The 20,730-nt window shown below is 34.3% G+C and overlaps 3 protein-coding genes and 1 non-coding gene across 4 annotated transcripts; 3 read left to right on the forward strand and 1 right to left on the reverse strand.

The window, feature by feature from the left end:
• Positions 1-2,177: 2,177 nt before the first annotated feature.
• Positions 2,178-5,235, forward strand: LOC131618270 (uncharacterized). Its single transcript, XM_058889531.1, has 2 exons — positions 2,178-2,289; positions 2,737-5,235. The coding sequence occupies exon 2, from the start codon at positions 2,750-2,752 to the stop codon at positions 3,962-3,964; it is 1,215 nt and encodes a 404-aa protein (XP_058745514.1). The 5' UTR covers positions 2,178-2,289; positions 2,737-2,749; the 3' UTR covers positions 3,965-5,235.
• A 5,376-nt stretch (positions 5,236-10,611) lies between these two features.
• Positions 10,612-12,470, forward strand: LOC131618271 (uncharacterized). Its single transcript, XM_058889532.1, has 2 exons — positions 10,612-10,746; positions 11,016-12,470. Exon 2 carries the CDS (start codon positions 11,036-11,038, stop codon positions 12,242-12,244), a length of 1,209 nt encoding a protein of 402 aa, XP_058745515.1. The 5' UTR covers positions 10,612-10,746; positions 11,016-11,035; the 3' UTR covers positions 12,245-12,470.
• A 3,007-nt stretch (positions 12,471-15,477) lies between these two features.
• Positions 15,478-17,734, forward strand: LOC131618272 (uncharacterized). Its single transcript, XM_058889534.1, has 2 exons — positions 15,478-15,551; positions 15,887-17,734. The coding sequence occupies exon 2, from the start codon at positions 15,896-15,898 to the stop codon at positions 17,057-17,059; it is 1,164 nt and encodes a 387-aa protein (XP_058745517.1). The 5' UTR covers positions 15,478-15,551; positions 15,887-15,895; the 3' UTR covers positions 17,060-17,734.
• TRNAV-AAC (transfer RNA valine (anticodon AAC)) lies at positions 17,303-17,376 on the reverse strand. The gene has a single exon. It is a non-coding gene; the product is annotated as a tRNA-Val (tRNA).
• Positions 17,735-20,730: the final 2,996 nt, after the last annotated feature.

The following is a 20,730-nucleotide window of genomic DNA, read 5'->3' on the forward strand; positions in this document are numbered from 1 at the left end:
ATACTTGTACTTGTTCAATCCGTCATTCAGAATATGATATATCATACTATTATAATCTATCCTTGATATATTTATATTCTCAAGAATATAGAAATAAATGCTAGGAATTTTATATGGAGTGATAATATGGCAGGTAGAAAGCTCATCACAGTTACTTGGAAAAAAAGTGTGTCTGCCCAAGCTCCATGGTGGTCTTGGTCTTAGGTATTTAATTTGCCTCAACAATGCTTCTAATTTAAAGTTAGGTTGGGATATGTTGAGCTCTGAAGAACCTTGGGCCTATGTTCTCAAAGCTAGGGTCTTAAGGAGTTTTTGTCTCATTAAACATCATATTTGTTCATCTCTTTGGAGTGGTATCAACTCTGAGATCAATTTCCTGCTATCCAAGAATAGATGGTTACTTGGGAATGGTCAAAATATTAGATTTTCGAAAGATGCCTGGAATGGTCCCCCCTAATCCATGACATTACTCCTTCCATTTTGAGGCTCATTCTGTCAACACTAATACTTTAGTTTGTGATTGCCTTCATGATGGCTTGTGGAATTTTCCTGATAAATGGCATTATCTTTTTCCTTTTGTCATTCAAAAACTGATGATGGTCGTTACCACCACTGAGGACAGTGATAAGATTATTTGGCCCGACTCTCCCTCTAGTATTTTATCTCTTAAAGATGCTTATATTACAAAATCTGTTGATTCTACCAAGAGGGATTGGGCCAGGTTCATTTAATGTGATGATATTCAACCCTCCAAGTCTTTTATTGCTTGGAGACTTGTCCACAACAAGCTTCCTACAGAAGACCTTTTGCAGCAAAGAGGTTGTATCATGGCTTCCAGGTGCTCCATTTTAAGTATACAAATGACTCCATTAATCATATTTTCTTTGAATGCTCATTTGCTATCAAAGACTAGAACTGGATTGGTATGATATTCAAGTCATCTCTTTAAATTTCAACAGTTGATGACCCGCGGAATCTTTGCTCCGCGACTAAATCTCCCCAAAGAGCTTTAATTCTTAATGCAGTTGTGGTTTATTCTATCTCCACCTTCCGGCAGGTTAGGAACTTGGATATTCGTCAAAATAAAGCTCATCATTTTCAATCAACTATTTTTAATATCTCTACTTAAGTTAGGATGACTGGCAACAACTCTAAGATTTAATCTTCTACCTCTCTAGTCATGATGTTGTCCTCATGAAGGCCTTCAATTGTGTTACCAACCTACATGGGGCCCCTCGGTTCATAGAAGTTATTTGGCATTCTCCCATTGTGTAAGAATAAGATTGGTTCTGCATCTGACCTTAAGTTTTGAAGATAACTTTTCATGTTATCTTCAAAAACAATTGTATACACTAATAGTTTCTTTCTAGTGTGCGTGGCTTTTGCCTTGCAGGTTCTGATTCTGGTAAGAAAGCGTGTGACGTCATCAAGTTAAAAACTCAACACTCTGGAAGAATACTAGTGTTGTGTTACAATGGAAGTCAAGATTCTGAAATGCTATTCTGCATCGGTTATAAGGAACGTTAGTACAAGAGCTTCTGATTGTGACTTTGCAAGGAAGTTTTTTAGGCCTACTAAAGCTTTACTTCTATGTCCCATGTTCCGAAGATGCTTAAGACGAGGTTCTACTAAACAAGTTATGAAGATTTGAAGACATCGCTTCTAAAGACCAAGCACTGAAGACTTGAAGACAAGGTTCTGCTTAACAGGTTCTGAAGACTCAAGACTTAGGTTCTGAAGATACAAGTTTTGATCATCTACAACATGCTTCAATCAACATACAATCAGAAGCCTCTGAAGACTTAGAAGATCAAGGACGACCTGCGTGTGATGGTGAGCATAAAAGTACTAACATAAATTGTGACCTCTACTCTTATAGGGTGGCGTAAGGACAGTTCAACTTATACTTGTTATCAAACATTCCCATAATGACCGTTGGAAAAAAAAACTTGAAAAAGTAAAATAAAAAGGAAAATTTTATTTTTTAAAGAAAAATTAAAAATATCAAAATTGAGGGATTAAAAATTTATTTAAGTCTATTTTTTATAGATAAAATTCAATATGAGACAATCAATACACTTTGAAAATAAATCTCATGTAAAATAGTGTCATAAAAAATTTAAAAAATCAATAAATAATGGGTATGAGCCCAACCGCAAAGCAAGTCACATAAGAAAGAAAAAGATTGGAATAAATATTAAAAACCAAAACAAAAAAGAAAGGGAACGTGAGAGATAGAGACGGCGGCGAGTGGCGGAGGAGGAGTTGCTGTTTCTTCTTCTTCCTTAGGTATCACTCTCTCATTCTCTTATTTCATATATCAAATATTCTCAATTTTTGTGTTGTACCCTATTTCATTACTCTTTACGGTTATCTTTCATTTTGATTCTAGTTTCATAACTTTTTTTCCAGACCCTTGAAATTACCTTTGTCCTTTTTGGATTTAGATTATGTAATTTTATAGTAGTTTATAGAACAAACACATTGTAACCAAATTTTACTAAAAGATTAATGACTTACATTTTTATAGACTAAAATATTTAACTTGTTCAAAAAAAAAATTTTAAGAATCAATTTGTTACTAACATTTAACCTAAAACATCAATTGATGTATTTGACCTAATTGATAAGACTAAAGAGGGGTACAATCCAAAACAAAACAAATACAAATTTAACTTTTATTTATATTATTGATTGTTTAATTAACGTTTTTGTCGTGGCTTATCTGATATGCAGTGATTAAGTAAAAATGGAAACAAGTAGTTGCTTTGATTCAGACTCTAACACACATGATCATACCAATAAAAATGCAAACCTTGGGTTGCTTCTCCCTGAAGACTTGATGTTTCGTATTTTTACTTTGGTTCCTCTTAACTTTCTCCTTAACTCTGTAAGGTATGTTTGCAAATCTTGGGCTGCTGCTATTTCCAACTCCCGTTTTATTGAAGCGTGCCAACTCTTTCATGTGCGTTCTAAACCCGGTCTTTACATTGAAAATCGCAAGTCAAGAAATAGATCTTATTTCTTGGAATTTAAAGATGATGTGAATGGCCAATTTGAAAGGACTGACTTGGGAACACCGAAAAAAATGGGACATTTAATCGCTACTTGTGATGGCATTTTGCTTCTTTTGAATACATTTAAGCAAGTTTTTGTTGTGAACCCCATCCTCAAGTGCTGGCTTAGAATTCCTCGTTTTCCGTTTTCTCGGAATGATCAAGTATTTCCGTGTCAATGTACTATAACATGTGTTCCTCGTACTGCCAAATTCAAGCTTTTCCATGCAGATGTCCTTGAGATTTCTGGTGCTTATTCGTATGTTTTCTATGTGCTGAGAATTGGAATTGATAGCTCATGGAAAGAGATAGCTAGAAAAGAAGCATTCCGAACATTCAATCGGTTGTATTTTTCATCAAGACCACTTTATAATGGAGGCAATGATCTTTACTGGATAACAAATGCGGAAGTGATTGTGATGGATATTGACAAGGAAATTGTTGTACGAGAATATCCTCTTCCTCGTATAACCGTGGACCCGTTTGAGAGATTGGTAACGATGTATTCTAGCGTCCCGTTTGAGATGTTTTTACATATGGGTGACCGTCTTTCTCGCATTGTGTCTATAGATTCTTATAGAACATATCAAATCTATATATTTGATTTTGATTCAGGAAATTGGTCTCTTTATCATGAGATGAGACCTTTTGATTATATGACTGCTTCTGGTCATAATCTTAATCCTAGAAGTGTGTCATTTCGTATGTGGATCAATGATCAAATTATATTTCAAGTAGGTCTACATAAAAGTCAAACAGGAAGTATGTCTTCACGCAAAAACATTCATTTTGGTTACAATGTGAAGACCAAACAATTGACAAAGATAGAGGATGTTATGGTGGGAGATTTTGAAGTATGGCTTCACACTAACAGTTTAGTTTCTCTGCCAACTACTCTTCATGGCTAAGTTTCTTGGTATAGGATATATGCAATACTATTCTGTTTATTTATCTTAGATGAATAACAAGTATTTATGTTTCAACTTTGAAAAACGAGTGTTCCATTGCTTTGTGGTTTAATCTGTTGTGGGTTGAAAAATTGGAGTTCTCACTTATGACCAGAAATTCTTATGAACGATACTCATAGATTCTGTAGAAAAAAATGATGACTTTACACTATATATTGTTATATGATCTGATCCTCTGATTTTTGAGTTGCAGCTCTATTTTGGAACTTATAAGTATTATCTTGAAAAGTGGATTAGAAGATTCCATCCAAAATTTTTTGATGAGTCATTTATTTAGATTTGTGTTGAAGTTATACTTGAAAATCATTTTGAAGACTGTTTCTTTCATTTATATTTATATGTTTATGTTGAAGCACGATTTTAGTTTCATTGACCCCTGGACTACACAAACTTCAAAATCCAATATTATCACAATTACACTTCTTTTCGTCTACTCTATTTTCATCTAAATAATGTTGTGATTGCCAAATAGTCTCAATCATTTTTGTGAGTGTGCTCAGATTCGTAGTAAAATGATAGATACATTTTTCTTTTGCGATATAATCCAAGTTGTATACATTTGTAAATTAGTTTTTATAATTCAATAATACAATCTTTATTTTCATTCTCTCTCTCTCTCATTGCTTCTCTCACTCAAAGTGCACTACGAACTAACAAATTGGTATAGAGTTTTGATTATAATCTTGGTCTTTTTTCAAGAATCACACGTCAGTGATCGTGTTTTCGGGATCGTGGATTGTTAATCAATCGATGCAAAGATGAATGGTACTAACGGTATTATGAATTCTCTTCCAACTCCAGATGGCAAAAATTGGAATCGATGGGAAAAACATATGAAGTCCTTGTTCGATTTTCAAGAAGTCTTGGAAGTGGTCAATAATGGCGTCCCTGAACTTGCTTAGGATGCAACCGATGTGTAGAAAACTGCACACAAGGAGGCGAAGAAGAAAGATTGCAACGTTGCGTATTGCATTCAATCGGCGGTAGATTCGGCGAATTTTGACAAGATCTCTCATGCTGAATCAACGAAGGAAGCATGTGATATTATTGTCAAGTACTGTGAAGGAGGTGAGAAAGTCAAAGTCGTAAAATTCTAAACTTTGCGACGGCAATATGAACTGCTGCATGTGTGAGAAGATGAAAAGATTATAATCCATGTGTCGAAGGTGCATAATCTCGTCCATCTCATGAAGGGTTGTGGTGAAATTCTAACTGATAAGATGATAGTTGAGAAGGTAATGTGTACATTGACCTCTCACTTTGATCATGTTATTGTAGTTGCTCAAGAATTTAACAATCTTGAAACCCTAAAACTAGAAGATTTGGTTGGTTCGTTTGAGGCGCATGAGATTAGGATTTTCGAAACGAAATGGGTTCAAGATTGGATACAAGCACTGCAGGCTCAGGCGTGGAAGAAGCATGGTGGTTCCAACAAATTCAAAGGCAAAGGAATAAAGAATCAGAGCAAGAAGTCTTCGTTGAACCCGGAAAAGCATAAGGTCGATGATATGGCTTTTGAATCCTCGAAAAGAGAAGAAGGAAACTCCTATCAGAAATACAAAAAAGAGAAAGAAAAAAAGTGTGTAAAACGCTATAACTGTGAAAAATGGGGTCACTTGGCTAAGAATTATTGGCACAAGAAAGACAAAGGAGCGACAAATGGCAATGACGAAAGATCGAACCTTGCACATTAAGATTCAAATGATTATGATGATTTGGTGCTCATGGCTGCAGTTGCAGATGCGCATGTTAAATCCAATTCCAGGTTGCTCAAATCACATGACTGGTCGAAAAATGTGGTTAGTAGATTTATACGGGTTAAAGAAGAGCAAGGTCAAACTTGCTGATAATAACTCGTTGCAAGCAGAAGGTACTTGCGACATAGGTATTCAAAGGAGTAATGGAGGAAAATATATGATCAAAGATGTACTCTATGTACCTGGAATGAAGTGCAACCTGCTAAATAATAATGTGATTGCCAAATAGTCTCAATCATTTTTGTGAGTGTGCTCATATTCGTAGTGAAGGATAGATGCATTTTCCTTTTGTGATATAATTCAAGTTGTATAGCTCATGCCTAAAGTTAATTAGGATTTAGGTTTGTTACTTAGTATATAAGTTAGTTGTACATAAATAGACATATTGTAAATTAGTTTTTATAATTCAATAATACAATTTTTATTTTCATTCTCTCACTCATTCCTTCTCTCACTCAAAGTGCACCACGCACTAACAAATTAGTATCTACAGCTCCGGTTATATTCTTGATCGTGTTTTTAAGAATTGCATGTCAGAGACTGTGTTTGTAGGATCGTGAGTTATTTTTAAGATGAATGGTACTAATGGTATTCTAAATTCTCTTCCAATTCCATATGGAAAAAATTGGAATCGATGGGGGCAAACAGATGAAGTCCTTGTTCGATTTTTATGAAGCCCTAGAAGTGGTCAACAATGGCGTCCTTGAGCTTGCTTGGAAAATTGCACACAAGGAGGCGAAGAAGAAAGGTTACAAGGTTGCGTATTGCATTCAATCGGTAGTAGATTTGGCGAATTTTGACAAGATCTTTCATGCTGAATCAGCGAAGGAAGTACGTGATATTCTTGTCAAGTACTACGAAGGAGGTGAGAAAGTCAAAGTCGTCAAATTGTAGACTCTGCGATGGCAGTATGAATGGTTGCATATGGGAGAAGATGAAAAAATTGCACTCTATGTGTCGAAGGTGCATAATCTCGTCCATCTCATGAAGGGTTGTGGTGAAACTCTAACTGATAAGATGATAGTTGAGAAGGTAATATGTATGTTGACCTCTCACTTTGATCATATTATCGTAGTTATTCAAGAATCTAACAATCTTGAAACCTTAAAACTAGAAGATTTGGTTGGTTCGTTGGAAGCGCATGAGATTAGGATTTTCGCAAGGAAATAGGTTCAAGAATCGATACAAGCACTACAGGCTCAGACATAGAAAAAGCATGGTGGTTCCAACAAATTCAAAGGCAAAGGAATAAAGAAGTCTTGGTCGAACCCTTAAAAGCTTAAGGTCGATGATATGGCTTGTGAATCCTTGAAAAGAGGAGAAGGATACTCCTATCAAAAAGACAAAGAAGAGAAAAAATATGTGTACCGCTATAATTGTGAAAAATGGGGTCACTTGGCTAAGAATTGTTGGCAAGATTCAGATGATTTGGTGCTCATGGCTGTAGTTGCAGATGAGCATGTCAACTCTAATTTGTGGTTCCTCAACTCAAGTTGCTCGAATCACATGAATGGTCGAAAAGTGTGGTTACTAGATTTCGACGAGTTGAAGAAGAGCAAGGTCAAACTTGCTGATAATAGCTCGTTGCAAGAATACATTACTGGCGACATAGTTATTCAAAGGAGTAATGGAGGAAAATCTATGATCAAAGATAAAGATATACTCTATGTTCTTGGAATAAAGTGCAACCTTCTAAGTGTTGGACAACTAGTCGAAAAAAGTTTTTCAGTGTTAATGAAAGATGAAGCATTGGAACTGTTTGACACACAGAAGAATCTAGTCTTAAAATATCCTTTGTCTAAGAATAAGACATTTAAGACCATGATCAGTTCGACTGAGGTACAATATTAAAATAGTTGTCGACCACAAGAATAGTTGGTTGTGGCATTTGAGGTTTGGCCATCTAAATTTTAGGTCACTCAATTAATTGATCACTTAAGATATAGGTCACTCAATCACTTAATCATGCGATGCAAGCTAAAGTAGAAAAATATTCCAAAATCCTTAGGGGATGAAGTAGTCACCACTGCTGCTTATGTTCTAAACAGGTGCCCTACATAGAAGTTGAGGAAAAGGTTCATGAAGAAATCTGACACGGCAAACGACCTTTGAATAACTATCTGAAGGTGTTTGGCTCTATTTGTTACAAGCATGTTCCTGATGCGAGAAGAAGGAAGCTTGATGACAAGAGTGAACCTATGATTGTGGTAGGATATCACAAAACTGGAGCATACAGGTTGTTCAATCCAATTAACGAGAAGATCATGATGAGTCGAGACATTGTAATTGATGAAAATTCTACATGATATTGGAATTTTAGTGATGCAGTTAACAAGACATTGATGAACTATGGCTTCGACGAAGAAACTGATGAAGTTGACGTCAAAGCAATTCCCGATATTCTAGTCGATGTCGAAGCAGTTGTAGACATTACCGACACACTCGAAGTCAAAGAGGGTGTTACAAGTCAAAGACCTCGAAGAATTAGAGTTCTTCCAGCAAGACTTCAAGACTATGAAGTGACTGGAGATGAATTCACACCAGATGGAGAATTAGTTAATTTTGCTTTACTTACAGGCACTGAACCAATCAACTATAACTATTTTTTAAAGAATAAACAGTGGAAGTCAGCTATGGTCGAAGAGTTACAAGTGATCGAAAAAACAACACATGAGAGTTAGTCGAATTGCTAGCGCACACAAAAGCTATCGAAGTAAAGTGGGTGAAACTCTGGTCGTAATTTTTCTCTTTCTCTCCCACTCAAAGTCTTCATTCGTAGCAGCTAGCACTAAGATTGAAGACACTTTGTTCGTGTGGACTGAGTAGAGGCGTTGATCATTATTTAACACTTGTGATCATTCATCTAGATCTGCATCAAAGTTGTTAATCACCTTAAGAGGTAACTGTTCTATCATTGATCATGCTCATTCGTAAGGATCAACTAAAGAAAAAAAATTTGTTTTTCGCTGCTCCTTGTATCACAATTCCCCTTATATATATATATAATAATAATGAATTGAATTTGTTACAAGTAAATAACTAAAGAACTCGCGAGGTGGATAACCTTCGTCGGTGACCTCAGAGTGGTCAGAATGGGCCAGAAGTCTTCGATTATAGTCTCTATTGAAGTTCTAAGTTGTCTGCACTTTGCGCTCCAAAACGTCTCCTTTAGTTGGACGGTGTCTTGGGTGCCTTCTCGTGCATTTGTCTGTTGATGCACGTTGAATGATCTATTTCTTCAAGGAATAGCTCAAGGCTCGTGTAATTTTTTTCTAAGGCTTCGGTGAAGTGCTTCTCGACCGATGAGGTGAAGATACCTCGACTCCTATAATAAGTTTGCCCATTTTTTCTTCTGGAACAAGAAAGCTGAGTGGCAGTCAAATGCTGACATTGACCAGTCTCCTTGCAACTGGTGTCTGGGACCCTTTTCTTCGGGTACTCCTAGTGGATCGCTGCTTTGTTATTCAGTCGGTGGAGACCCTAGTGCATCAAGTAGAAATCATATGAGATACAAATGATGCACCCCGATATCGAATCAACGCCCGATGTGAACTATGAACTTGTCGTAATGGACGTCATTAACTACTAACTTATGGTATCTCAAAGGCGTCACTTCAATATAAACCTCAGTAAGAGAGAGGCGCGTTGATAATGGTAGGTCAGGAGATAAATTGCAAATATCCTGCCCAATTTTCATGGAAATCACCTTTTAGAGCCCGACACAACACTAGATCTGAGTCTGAAACCATTTTGTTCTCCAATTTTTAGAGTTTTTTTAGAGAACTTGAGATTTAGAATTTTGAGATAACCGAAGCGAAGACGCTGATTATCCGAACTGATCGTGACAGATTTTGACATTCACTTATGAACTCTCCTTGATTCTAAGATCTGGAGAGGTTGTGAGAGGTTGTGATTGGTGAAGATGGAAGTGAATGAAAGACGGTTGAGGATTCATCGTCTATATAAAATTTTGAATCTGATTTGCTTTTGAATTGGTGACATATGGAGGTTGCCAATTGGTAAATCAAAAACTAGATCTTAAATCGTGAAAATCGTCGGAATCAGAAGTTCCTTCCCACTGAGGACGACACTATTTCCTTCGGAAACCAAAAATATATGATATAACTCCACAAAAGAACCAAAAATGATAAAATGATGATAATAGTGTTTTTGAACAGTGACTTCGATATCGTCTATGGGGGCGCGGGATAGACCTGCGTGGTTAGTACACCAACGCCCAAATTAATTCAAGATTAGTGAAATTATATATTTGAAATTGTTTACCTTTCATAGCGTGTGAATTGTTTTTATATGTTGGGTCATGTAGAGTGGACTTTTAATGAGTAATTTAATTATAATATTATGAAATTGATTTTGGGACAGAGGAAGTAAGAATTATAATTTCAAAAGCGATTCAAATGGGTAATGAGCTCCTCCTAGAAAAAATTGTCTAGAAGAACCCGAGTTCCATTTTTAGTAGGAACAGTTTTTGGTCAGACTTTACTTACTTCGCGGCCGAACTCCTGATTAGTAGGGATGACAATGGGTCGGGTCAGATGCGAGTTTCACACTACCCAAACTCGCACTCGAAATTACCACCCGAACTCGAATCCAAAGGCAATTCGGGTAACAAAATGACACCCACGCCCACACCTGTTGAGTTTGGGTTTCAGCAAAATACATAAAATAGATTTTTCTTGTAATTTTCCTACAATTTTCTAATATATATAAAATATGTATAATATGTATATGTATATTATACATAATAAGTATGAGAATTCGAATCCGAACCCAGTGAACTTGAATTTTCATCCATCCGTTGAATCAATAATTTCTGAAATAAAAAAGAAAGGAATTAAAAAACCAACAAAAGGGTTAAAAAATCAAAGACGCGGGAGAACGTGTGAGAGGTAGCGGCGGCAGCGGTGGCGAGGAAAGGAGGGGCTTCTATTTCTTCATCTTTAGGTATCTACTCAATCATTCTCTCTCATTTCATTCATAAACTGATTCTCAGTTCTTATCACTACTTGTTTTCTGCCATTAATCCAATATAAACAATTTACTTTATCTGAAACCCTATTTCACATCTTTCTTACTTTTTACACTCATCTTTAATTTTGATTTTAGTTTCACAACCCATTTTTCAGACCCTTTGAACTATAAACTGTATGCATTTTATCCTTATGTATTTAATTTTCTAGTTTTTAAAACAATTTTTTTAAAAAAATATGCAGTGATTTGAAGCAGAATAATAATGAATAGATTTGAATCCCTGGAGAACTGTAGTTTTTCTGATTCACATGATCATGCCAACAAGAATATGAAACAAAACTCGAACAGTTGTGAAGTGATTTCGAAGCTGCTTCTCCCTCAAGACTTGATGTTTCATATTTTTACTTTGGTTCCTCCTCACTATCTCTTTAACTCTGCAAGATATGTTTGCAAACCTTGGGATGCTGCTATTGCCAGCTCCCGTTTTGCTGAACTGTGCGAACGCTTCCATGTACGTTCTAAACCTGGTCTTTACATTGAAAATCGCAACTCGCACACTAGTTCTTATTTCTTGGAATTTAAAGATGATGTGAATGGCCAATTTGAAAGAACTGATTTGGGAACACCTCAAAAAATGGGATATTTAATCGGTACTTGTGATGGCATATTGTTGATTTCGAGTATGGCTAGACATATTGTTGTTGTGAACCCCATTCTCAAATGCTGGCTTAAAATTCCCCGTTTTCCCATCTCACAGCATCATATAGTAGTTGGGTGTCAATGTACTATAACACGTGTACCTCGCACTGCCAAATTCAAGCTTTTCTTTGCACATGTCCTTGAGGTTTCGGGCGTTTCTTGGTATGTTTTCTATGTGCTAAGAATTGGAATAGATAATTCATGGAAAGAGATAGATAGAAAAGAAGCTCCACTTCATTGGTGTTTTTCAGGGAAACCACTTTATAGTGGAGGTAATGATCTTTACTGGATAACAAACAATGAAGTGATTGTGATGGATGTTGACAGAGAAATTGTTGTACGAGAATATCCACTTCCTCCTAGAATGATGTTGGGTTCTAGTCCGTTTGAGATACTTTTATGGATGGGAGGTCGTCTTTCTTGCATTGCGTATAATTATTCTTATAGCAAATATCAAATCTACATTTTGGATTTTGATTCTAGAAAATGGTCTCTTTATCATGAGATGGGACCTTTTGATTACATGGCTGCTTGTGGTCATAATCTTAATACTGCAGCGGTATTTCGATTGTGGATCAACAATCAAATTATCTTTCGAGTACAACTACTACCTCAAAATCAAAATCAAATTGGAAACGGCCTTATATACATGCATTTCAGTTACAATGTGGAGACCAAACAATTGACAAAGATCGAGGACATTGAGGTGGGGGATTTTGCAGTATGGCTTCACACTAACAGTCTAGCTTCTTTGCCAACTACTCTGGCATAACTAAGTTTCTCTTAGCTGAAAAGCAAGTCTTTATGTTTTGATTTAGATTTGAAAACACTTGATAGTGTTTGCTTAGTTAGTTTGACTTTTATTATTGTCATTGTTGATGTGATGCTTAGAAATGGGATTATGCTTTCTGACCCTCATTTTCTCTACCATTTTTCCTTTGTATTCTATCCCTTTTGTGGTGCTTAATTAAGGGCTTAAATATATTTGCTGGGTGTTATTTTTGAGTTCAAGCTCTGTTCTAGAAATTTTACAAGTATTATCTTGGAATGAGGATTAGATGATGTTATATAGATTTTATAATATCTATATAATTTTCCCTCCTTAATGATGATCATACCGAGCAGTTGTAACTATAAGAACTTGTTCTCATTTTTTAGGCCATTGATTGCATTTGGTAAATTATGGTCTTGCTATGTGGAATTTATCATATGTTCATGGATTCATTAATAGGAAGTTTTTTTTTACTTCATTGAAGTTATGCTTGAAACCATTTTGAAGAACTGTTTTATTCCTTCCATTGAAGCTATGCTTTAAATTATTTGAAAGGGTTTTAATGTTCTTCCTCTTTGGAGAGAATTAGCTTTCAAAACTTTATGGTATGGTATACTAGAAAAGCTCCAGTTACAAATTAGTTTCTCGGTATATAAAATCAGTAATTAGATTATCTTTATTGGAAAATACTTAATTAAATAAAACCAATTAATAAACATTATATATAAGTAATTATACCATCTTTAGAACTAATAGTTACGATGTATTAATGATGAAATGATCAATCATAATTTGTTATACATATTGGATTTAGTAGGTTTCATTAAATTTATAGTATCAATGACTCTTTTCTCACTTTTTTTTTTGTGAAGAAAGTTAGGGAAGAACTGATTAAGGCATCTCGCTAGGCAAAACAATCAACAGTCTAGCGAGCGAGAAACAAATAGTTTAAAGGGTTTTGTGCAAAGATGTTTGTCTCGTCACAAGTTTCCAACAATTGTGCAAGAGCTAACTCGCGAGATGTTATCAGGATTTTTCGACTAAATCTCATCAGTGTGTCAAGAAAAAGTTTAAAACATTTGAAGAAATTTAGCTGATTTTGTTGGTATTTTTTGACAGATACGCTAAGAGTATTTTGACATACATGTTCAAAGGAATGTGTCGAAGTTCCTATACAATCAGTGTTGGGGACTTAATGATTTTTAGAGTGATTTGGAGAGTATTTCGACTAAGGAAGTTGAGATATGAAACAAGGCTAAATAACTTTTTTTGGCCTTATCCATATTCGAAGGACGCGTGGAAGCAAGTTAAGAGCGAAATACATGCAAGCGAAAGTGTGTCAAGCTCTGGAGAAAGGAATGTTTGTTACAGTTATTTAGTTTTCAATATAAATAAGAAATTCTAGTGTTAGATTAGGTGTGTTGAAATTACTACAAATACTCAATATACTTAAAGTATCCGAGCGAAGTGAAAAAAAAGTCTAACTGAGTGCAATTTTTGCATTTTACTTTCTGTCGGAATCTTTACATTCTCTGCATTCGCATCTTTATCTTTTCATTTTATCTTAAAGATTTTGGCAACGTCGAAATCTTCACCTTTTTACTCAGATGACTCGAATCGTTGATTTTTTTTCACCTACTCAGGTGCAAGTTTGACCAACCTTGCAAATCCCTGTGGTTAGGCCGACTTAAAATGAGGGAGTAATTCTTGAGAAAAACACAGTTAACCAGGGCCAATAATTTGTGCCCCACCCTGTCAAACAACCAAGGCCCAGGGAAGTCGAACGACCTCAAATTGTCGTGGTTAATTGAAATCAAGATGTCGACCAAGTGGTCCATCAGATGCGACTGGACGATTTATTAGGGGAAAATAACCTCACGATCATGGCCGAAAGGATAATGGCACGAAGTGGCGTGAATGCTGGCCTACAAAGGCCAAATTATATATCTCCATTGTTGGAATACGTGTTACAGACATAACTCTCAAGGGGTTGGAAAGTTCTGAAATTCATCAAATTTGCTGGTGATACTAGTGAGGCCACAGTCGAACATATCGCTCGATATTTGCTTGAGGCAAAACAGATTGCCAATAACGAGAATCTGGGGATAAATATTTTCCTAGTTCTCTCACAAAAATGCTTTTACATTGTTCACTACACTCCATGCACATTCTATTCGTGATTGGACTCGTTTAAAAAGATTGTTCCATGAGCAATTTTATATGGGGCAGTCAAAAATTAGCCCGGAGGAATTGGCTAGCGTAAAGTAAAAGTTCGTAGAATCTATCGACGACTACCTAAATAGGTATCGGCTTTTAAAAGCAAGGTGCTTCACTCAAGTGCCTGAACATGAACTAGTCGAGATGACTGCAAGAGATTTAGATTTCTTTGTCAGAAATAAATTAGATACCCAATAACTTAGAGATATGGCCAAGTTATCAGATAGTCGAACGATTGAAGACTGAAAAAACTAAAGTAAATAAGAATAAGAAAGAAAAAGTGACTTATGTCGACATAGACGATAATGAACAAGGGTGAGATGTCGAGGATAATGAGGTTGATGTGGCATTAAAGCCAGGTCCTCCATATGTATGTAAGGTTCTTACACAAGCAAATGGAAAAAAATCATATTGAAAACCAGAAGAATGATAAATTCCCCAAGAAAACTTACACTTCTGACGTAACCAAATGTTACGAGATCTTCGATTTATTGGTTTTAGATGGCTAAAACTTAGTGCCACATGGCGCGAAGGTGCAACTATTAGAACAAAGAAAGAAGCGAGGTTTTTATAAGTATCATAATATTTTGGGGCATAAAACTTCACAATGTTTTGTTTTTAAGGACCTTCTGCAAAATACTTTGAAAGATGGAAGATTGAAGTTTGTTGAAAAGAGTAAAGTTCCCATAAAGATTGATACTGATCCACTTCAGATTGAGAAAACAAGGTATTCTTATTAGTCGCTAAATATACTTGGTAGAATAGTTTACACCACAATGTGACTAGAGAAGTCAATAGAAACAAGCTAGGTTTTCCTAACTTCCATATCTATTATTAGGTTTGTGGTTTTGGTCTTTATCCCTATCTAATTTTACTTTTATATATTATGGGCCAATGCCCTCTTTTGATTAAAAAAAAAATTCTAAGGATAGTATTTATTAATTGTGGGTATGATCTTAAAAATCTAAAAAATAAATAATGGGCTCATAAAGCAAGTCACATAAAAAACAAATAAGAATGGAATGAATATTAAAAACCAAAACAAAAAGAAAACGAACGTGAGAGGAGCTTCTATTTCTTCTTCTTTTAGGTATCACACTCTCATTCTCTAATTTCATATGATAAAAGATTTTAATATTTGTCACTCTCTTATGTTCTACTATTAATCCAATTCAGGAAACAATTTGCTATATCTGAAACCCTATTTCAATTCCCTTTTACTTGTTATAATTATCTCTAATTCTTCTTCTCAAACCCTATTTTCTTAAATTTACAAATTGCATAATTTTGGATTAGATTATGTAATTTTGTAATTTATAAAACTAAAAGGTGAGTATACTTCCAAACAAAACAGAAAATTATAGAAATTAAAAACTTATCTAACTCTTACTTATATTTATGGTTTAATTAAGGTGTTTGTTGCAGTGATTCAAAATGGATATACTTATAAACCCCAACTGTAGTTCAGATGATGATGCCAACAAGAATGCAAACCTTGGGTTGCTTCTCCCTCAAGACTTAATGTTTCATATTTTTACTTTCGTTCCTCTTAACTCTCTGCTTAACTCTATAAGGTATGTTTGCAAATCTTGGGCTGCTATTATTGCCACCTCCCGTTTTGTTCAAGCGTGCCAACGCAATGATATGCGTTCTAAACCTGGTCTTTACGTTGAAAATCGCAAGTCAAGAAGTAGATCTTATTTCTCGGAATTTAAAGATAATGCGAATGGCAAATTTGAAAGGATTGATTTGGGAACACCGAAAAAAATGGGACATTTAATCGGTACTTGTCATGGCATATTGCTTCTTTTGAATGCAGCTAAGCAAGTTTTTGTTGTGAACCCCATCCTTAAGTGCTGGCTTAAAATTCCTCGTTTTCCCATTTCTCGGTCTGATCTAGTATTTCCGTGTCAATGTACTATAACATGTGTTCCTCGTACTGCCAAATTCAAGCTTTTCCATGGAGTTGTCCTTGAGGTTTCGGGTGGTTCTTGGTATGTTTTCTATGTGCTAAGAATTGGTATTGATAGCTCATGGAAAGAGATAGCTAGAAAAGAAGCAATCCTAGTATTACATCGGTTGTATTTTTCATCGAGACCACTTTATAATGGAGGCAATGATCTTTATTGGATAACAAATAAGGAAGTGATTGTAATGGATGTTGACAAAGAAATTATTGTACGAGAATATCCACTTTCTCATATAATCATGCACCCGTCTGACCTATTTTTTATGATGTATTCTAGTGTCCCGTTTGAGATGTTTTTACATATGGGCGATCGTCTTTCTCGCATTGTGACTATAAATTTGCATAGAACATATCAAATCTATATATTGGATTTTGATTCTGGAAAATGGTCTCTTTATCAAGAGATGGGGCCTTTTGATTATATGATTGCTTGTGATCATAATCTTAATCCTAGAAGTGTGTCATTTCGTTTGTGGATCAACGATCAAATTATCTTTCAAGTAGGTCTACGTAAAAATCAAACAGGAAGTATGTCTTCACACAAAAGCATTCATTTTGGTTACAATGTGAAGACCAAACAATTGACAAAGATTGAAGACATCGAGGTGTGCCAACTACTGCATAGCTAGGTTTGTTGGTATAATACTATTATTTCTATTTCTCTTAGCTGAAAAACAAGTATTCCATTGCTTTATTGTGTAATCTGTGGTGGGTTGAAAAGGTTTGTTGGTATAATACTATTATTTCTATTTCTCTTAGCTGAAAAACAAGTATTCCATTGCTTTATTGTGTAATCTGTGGTGGGTTGAAAAATTGGACTTTCTGTTCCTCTGATTTTTTGAGTTGAAACTTATGGGCCTAAAACATAAAACTGGCTTCGCCCGGACTCGAACCGGAGACCTTCAGTGTGTTAGACTGACGTGATAACCAACTACACCACGAAACCATTTTGAGACATGATTTCGTGTTTTCTAAAATTATCTTTGTTTTTATTGGAACAGGCTTAAATAAGAGCTATATGTTTACACTACTGCAATCAAATGAATTCTATCTTCATATAAAGGGACATCTGTATAGACAATTAGCAGTTGTATAATTATTTGGCTGAATGATAGATAATAAATAATATAGAGAGATGCTTTCATTTCATGTACAAGATTCAACTTTGATATCTTCCCACTCTAAATGCTCAACTTGTCTTATTATCTATCACATACCAAATGAAAATATAAGACTACAATAATAACGACAAATTACACTATAACTTCCTTTTCTATGAGCACGATTCTTCTTCTCTTAACAACAAAAACACAAGAAAAAAATGGATGTTTTAGAAAGAATGCTGCCAAATTAGTTAAAGTGATATCAAAATTTTCTAATGAGGGTCTTCATTTTGATATGCAAGTGAGTAGTTATTCATATTTTCCTAAAATTAATGTTCAAGTTGTTTTGTTATTGAGGAAGCTTTAGTTTAGACTTGTGTGCATTTTGTTCTTTTTGTTAGGATTTACAAATGAGATGTGCTTTGGACTCGATATTCAAAAGTTGGGTTTGGAACAGAATTGAATTGCTTAGAGGGATCAAGCAAAGAGGGAATTGAATTCATGAAGGCTTTTGATGAATCAAGCAAAGAGGGATCAACTTTATGATTAATGCCAAAACTTATAATGCACATTCACTTTCAACATAATTCAGTTCAAGGTTTACTAGTTCAGTTTCAACATAACACATTCACTCATGTAACATAATTGAACTGGTACAACAAATTCATGCCAAAATTTATACTGCATAACTGGTACATAGTGAAACAGGGATTGTCAATTGATACATCAAATTGTTACATAAAGCTGGTACATAATTATAGCATCTTAAATACTACAACAAAAAACACAACATAAAACATTAACTTCCAAAACTTTTTCCACTTGATTATATTCTTCAAAGCAACTTCTAATTCCATATTAGCGAGGCGGAATTGTTCAACCTCTTTTTTGACTTCATAGATCTCTTTAGTTAACACATCTATCTTGCTTTGTTGCTTCATCATGAATTCCTCCTTCTCATCTCTAGCTTTATCATAGAACCATTCAAAGAATCCACAACGAGCATTATTATATCCCTATACAATTTAACAAAAACACAGTTCAAGAATATTTAAACCTAGAAGTCCGCAACATTACTTCAACAATGTAACAACAACAATATTTCAACAATATTACCTTAAAATGTTGACAACCCCAAAAAAGCTTTTCATAATTACTAGCTGTTCTCGCCCTTCGAAGAACAGTAGTGTCTCCACAACGACAAAAAGGGTTCCATGAAAAATTCAAACTACTAATCACTTGCGAATCACTTCTATTTTTGCCGTTGATGATGTACTGCAGCCAGAACTCATGATTACAACCACCAATATACTCGAATTAGGTTTCAATTTGGACTTTTTTTTTTCACTATTCGAATAAGGGTTATATTTATTCTGTAAGGAAGGAAGAAGGTTAACATGAAAATCCACTTCAGCTGCCACGTATTGTAAGTCCCACTTCAGCTGTCACGTATTGTAAGTCTAACGTCGTTTGCCCTTATTTGATAGAAAGGACTTGTTTAACTCTGTTTGATATCGTAAGGGAATAAATTGGTCATTTTGAACAAAAGAGAACCAAAATTAATCCAAAGGGTAACATACGAAACTAAAAAGAGGATTTAGCCTTAAGAGTTTCTACAATTAATGATATGAGTCATTTTTTGTATTTGTTTTTCATAATGTTAAGGTTTTTAATGGAAAGCAAGAAAGGCGAAACAAATATAAGTGATAAGTATTTCATGGATATAATTCTAAACTTTATGATAGTTGGCAAAGACACACCTGTGAACACTCTTTCAGGGTTCTTCTACATGATATGCAAGAACCCTCTTGTTGAGGACAAGATTGTGCAAGAAATAAAAGATGTGACATGTAGTCATAAAATTGAAAAATAGGCAATATTTTCGGTATACCGAAAATTTAAATTTTTGAAAGTTTTAGTTGCTCATCGAAAGTTTCAAAGTATGTTTTTTATTTTTCCCAAACAAATATCGGAATTTTCAAAATTAGCGATATTTCTTTACTTGAAATTCTGTTATTTCCGATAAAAGTGATATTTTTCTAGTTTTTTTTTAATAAAAACACATTTTCTTGAAAAATGCAAAAAAAATCGTATCGAAAATTTTGTTAATGCAATTTTTTTCTAGATAAATAGTTGCAAAGACATTTTTGTCATTAAAAAAAGACAGGAATCGAACTCAGTAATTTTCGAACTTCGTCCTTAGCAGAAGTTCATTTACCACTCAAGTCCAATGGCTTGGTTTAGATTTTATCAATTTGATTTTAATAAAAAGTGATTTAAACTTAAATGTGATTTATATTTGGATGCTCTAATTAAAAAGTTACTTTAACATTATATATATATATATATATATATATATATATATATATATATATATATATATATATATATATATATATATATATATATATATATATATATATATATGGGGACGTATCAAATGAGAAGTTTGGTTATTATAAGAACTAAGAACTTTTAATAACAATCGTACGATTTAAAATCAATGTTCAGATATGCATTTATGTGATATGTATTTAAATCAGAATCTATCTATTAATTATTGTCTCTTAAAATTTAGGTGAAATCTGAGACGTTGAATTTAAATCGTATGGTTTTATTAAAAGTTCTCAGTTCTCATTATAGCCACAGTTCTCATTTGATACGTCCCATATATATATATATATATATATATATATATATATATATATATATATATATATATATATATATATATATATATATATATATATATATATGTTTGCATATATTTCTATTTTGTTTATTGGTAAACTTCAATAACTAGTGCGTAATTATCTATTTGTTTGCATATATTTCTATTTTGTTTATTGGTAAACTTCAATGATATTCTAAAGTTTTGTTGAATATGATTCTGTATGTATTCATATTGCATTGATTTTTCGAGGCCCTCATCCTGATCATAGCAGGAATTTTCTAGACAACTTTCTAGACAACGGAAAATTAGGAGATCTTGTTGTAATCGTTTATTTTTTCAACCATGTGATCATAACTTTTAATTAATATTAATAATTTTTTTTATTTTTAAATATTCTTATTTAAAAAAAGGGAAATACACCTATGTGTCACTTCACTTGGCGCATGCTCTTAATTTTTACTTGAATGCGCCAAATGGGATGGCCCCGCGTGGCATATTTGCATGCATCCGCTAAGTGAAGTGG

The sequence above is a fragment of the Vicia villosa genome, linkage group LG7 (genome assembly GCF_029867415.1).
Source record: "Vicia villosa cultivar HV-30 ecotype Madison, WI linkage group LG7, Vvil1.0, whole genome shotgun sequence".
Taxonomy (NCBI): Eukaryota; Viridiplantae; Streptophyta; class Magnoliopsida; order Fabales; family Fabaceae; genus Vicia; species Vicia villosa.

Bases quoted from the DNA above. Each gene is read 5' to 3' on its own strand.
- LOC131618270 (XM_058889531.1), top strand. From the start codon at position 2,750: ATGGAAACAAGTAGTTGCTTTGATTCAGACTCTAACACACATGATCAT.
- LOC131618271 (XM_058889532.1), top strand. From the start codon at position 11,036: ATGAATAGATTTGAATCCCTGGAGAACTGTAGTTTTTCTGATTCACAT.
- LOC131618272 (XM_058889534.1), top strand. From the start codon at position 15,896: ATGGATATACTTATAAACCCCAACTGTAGTTCAGATGATGATGCCAAC.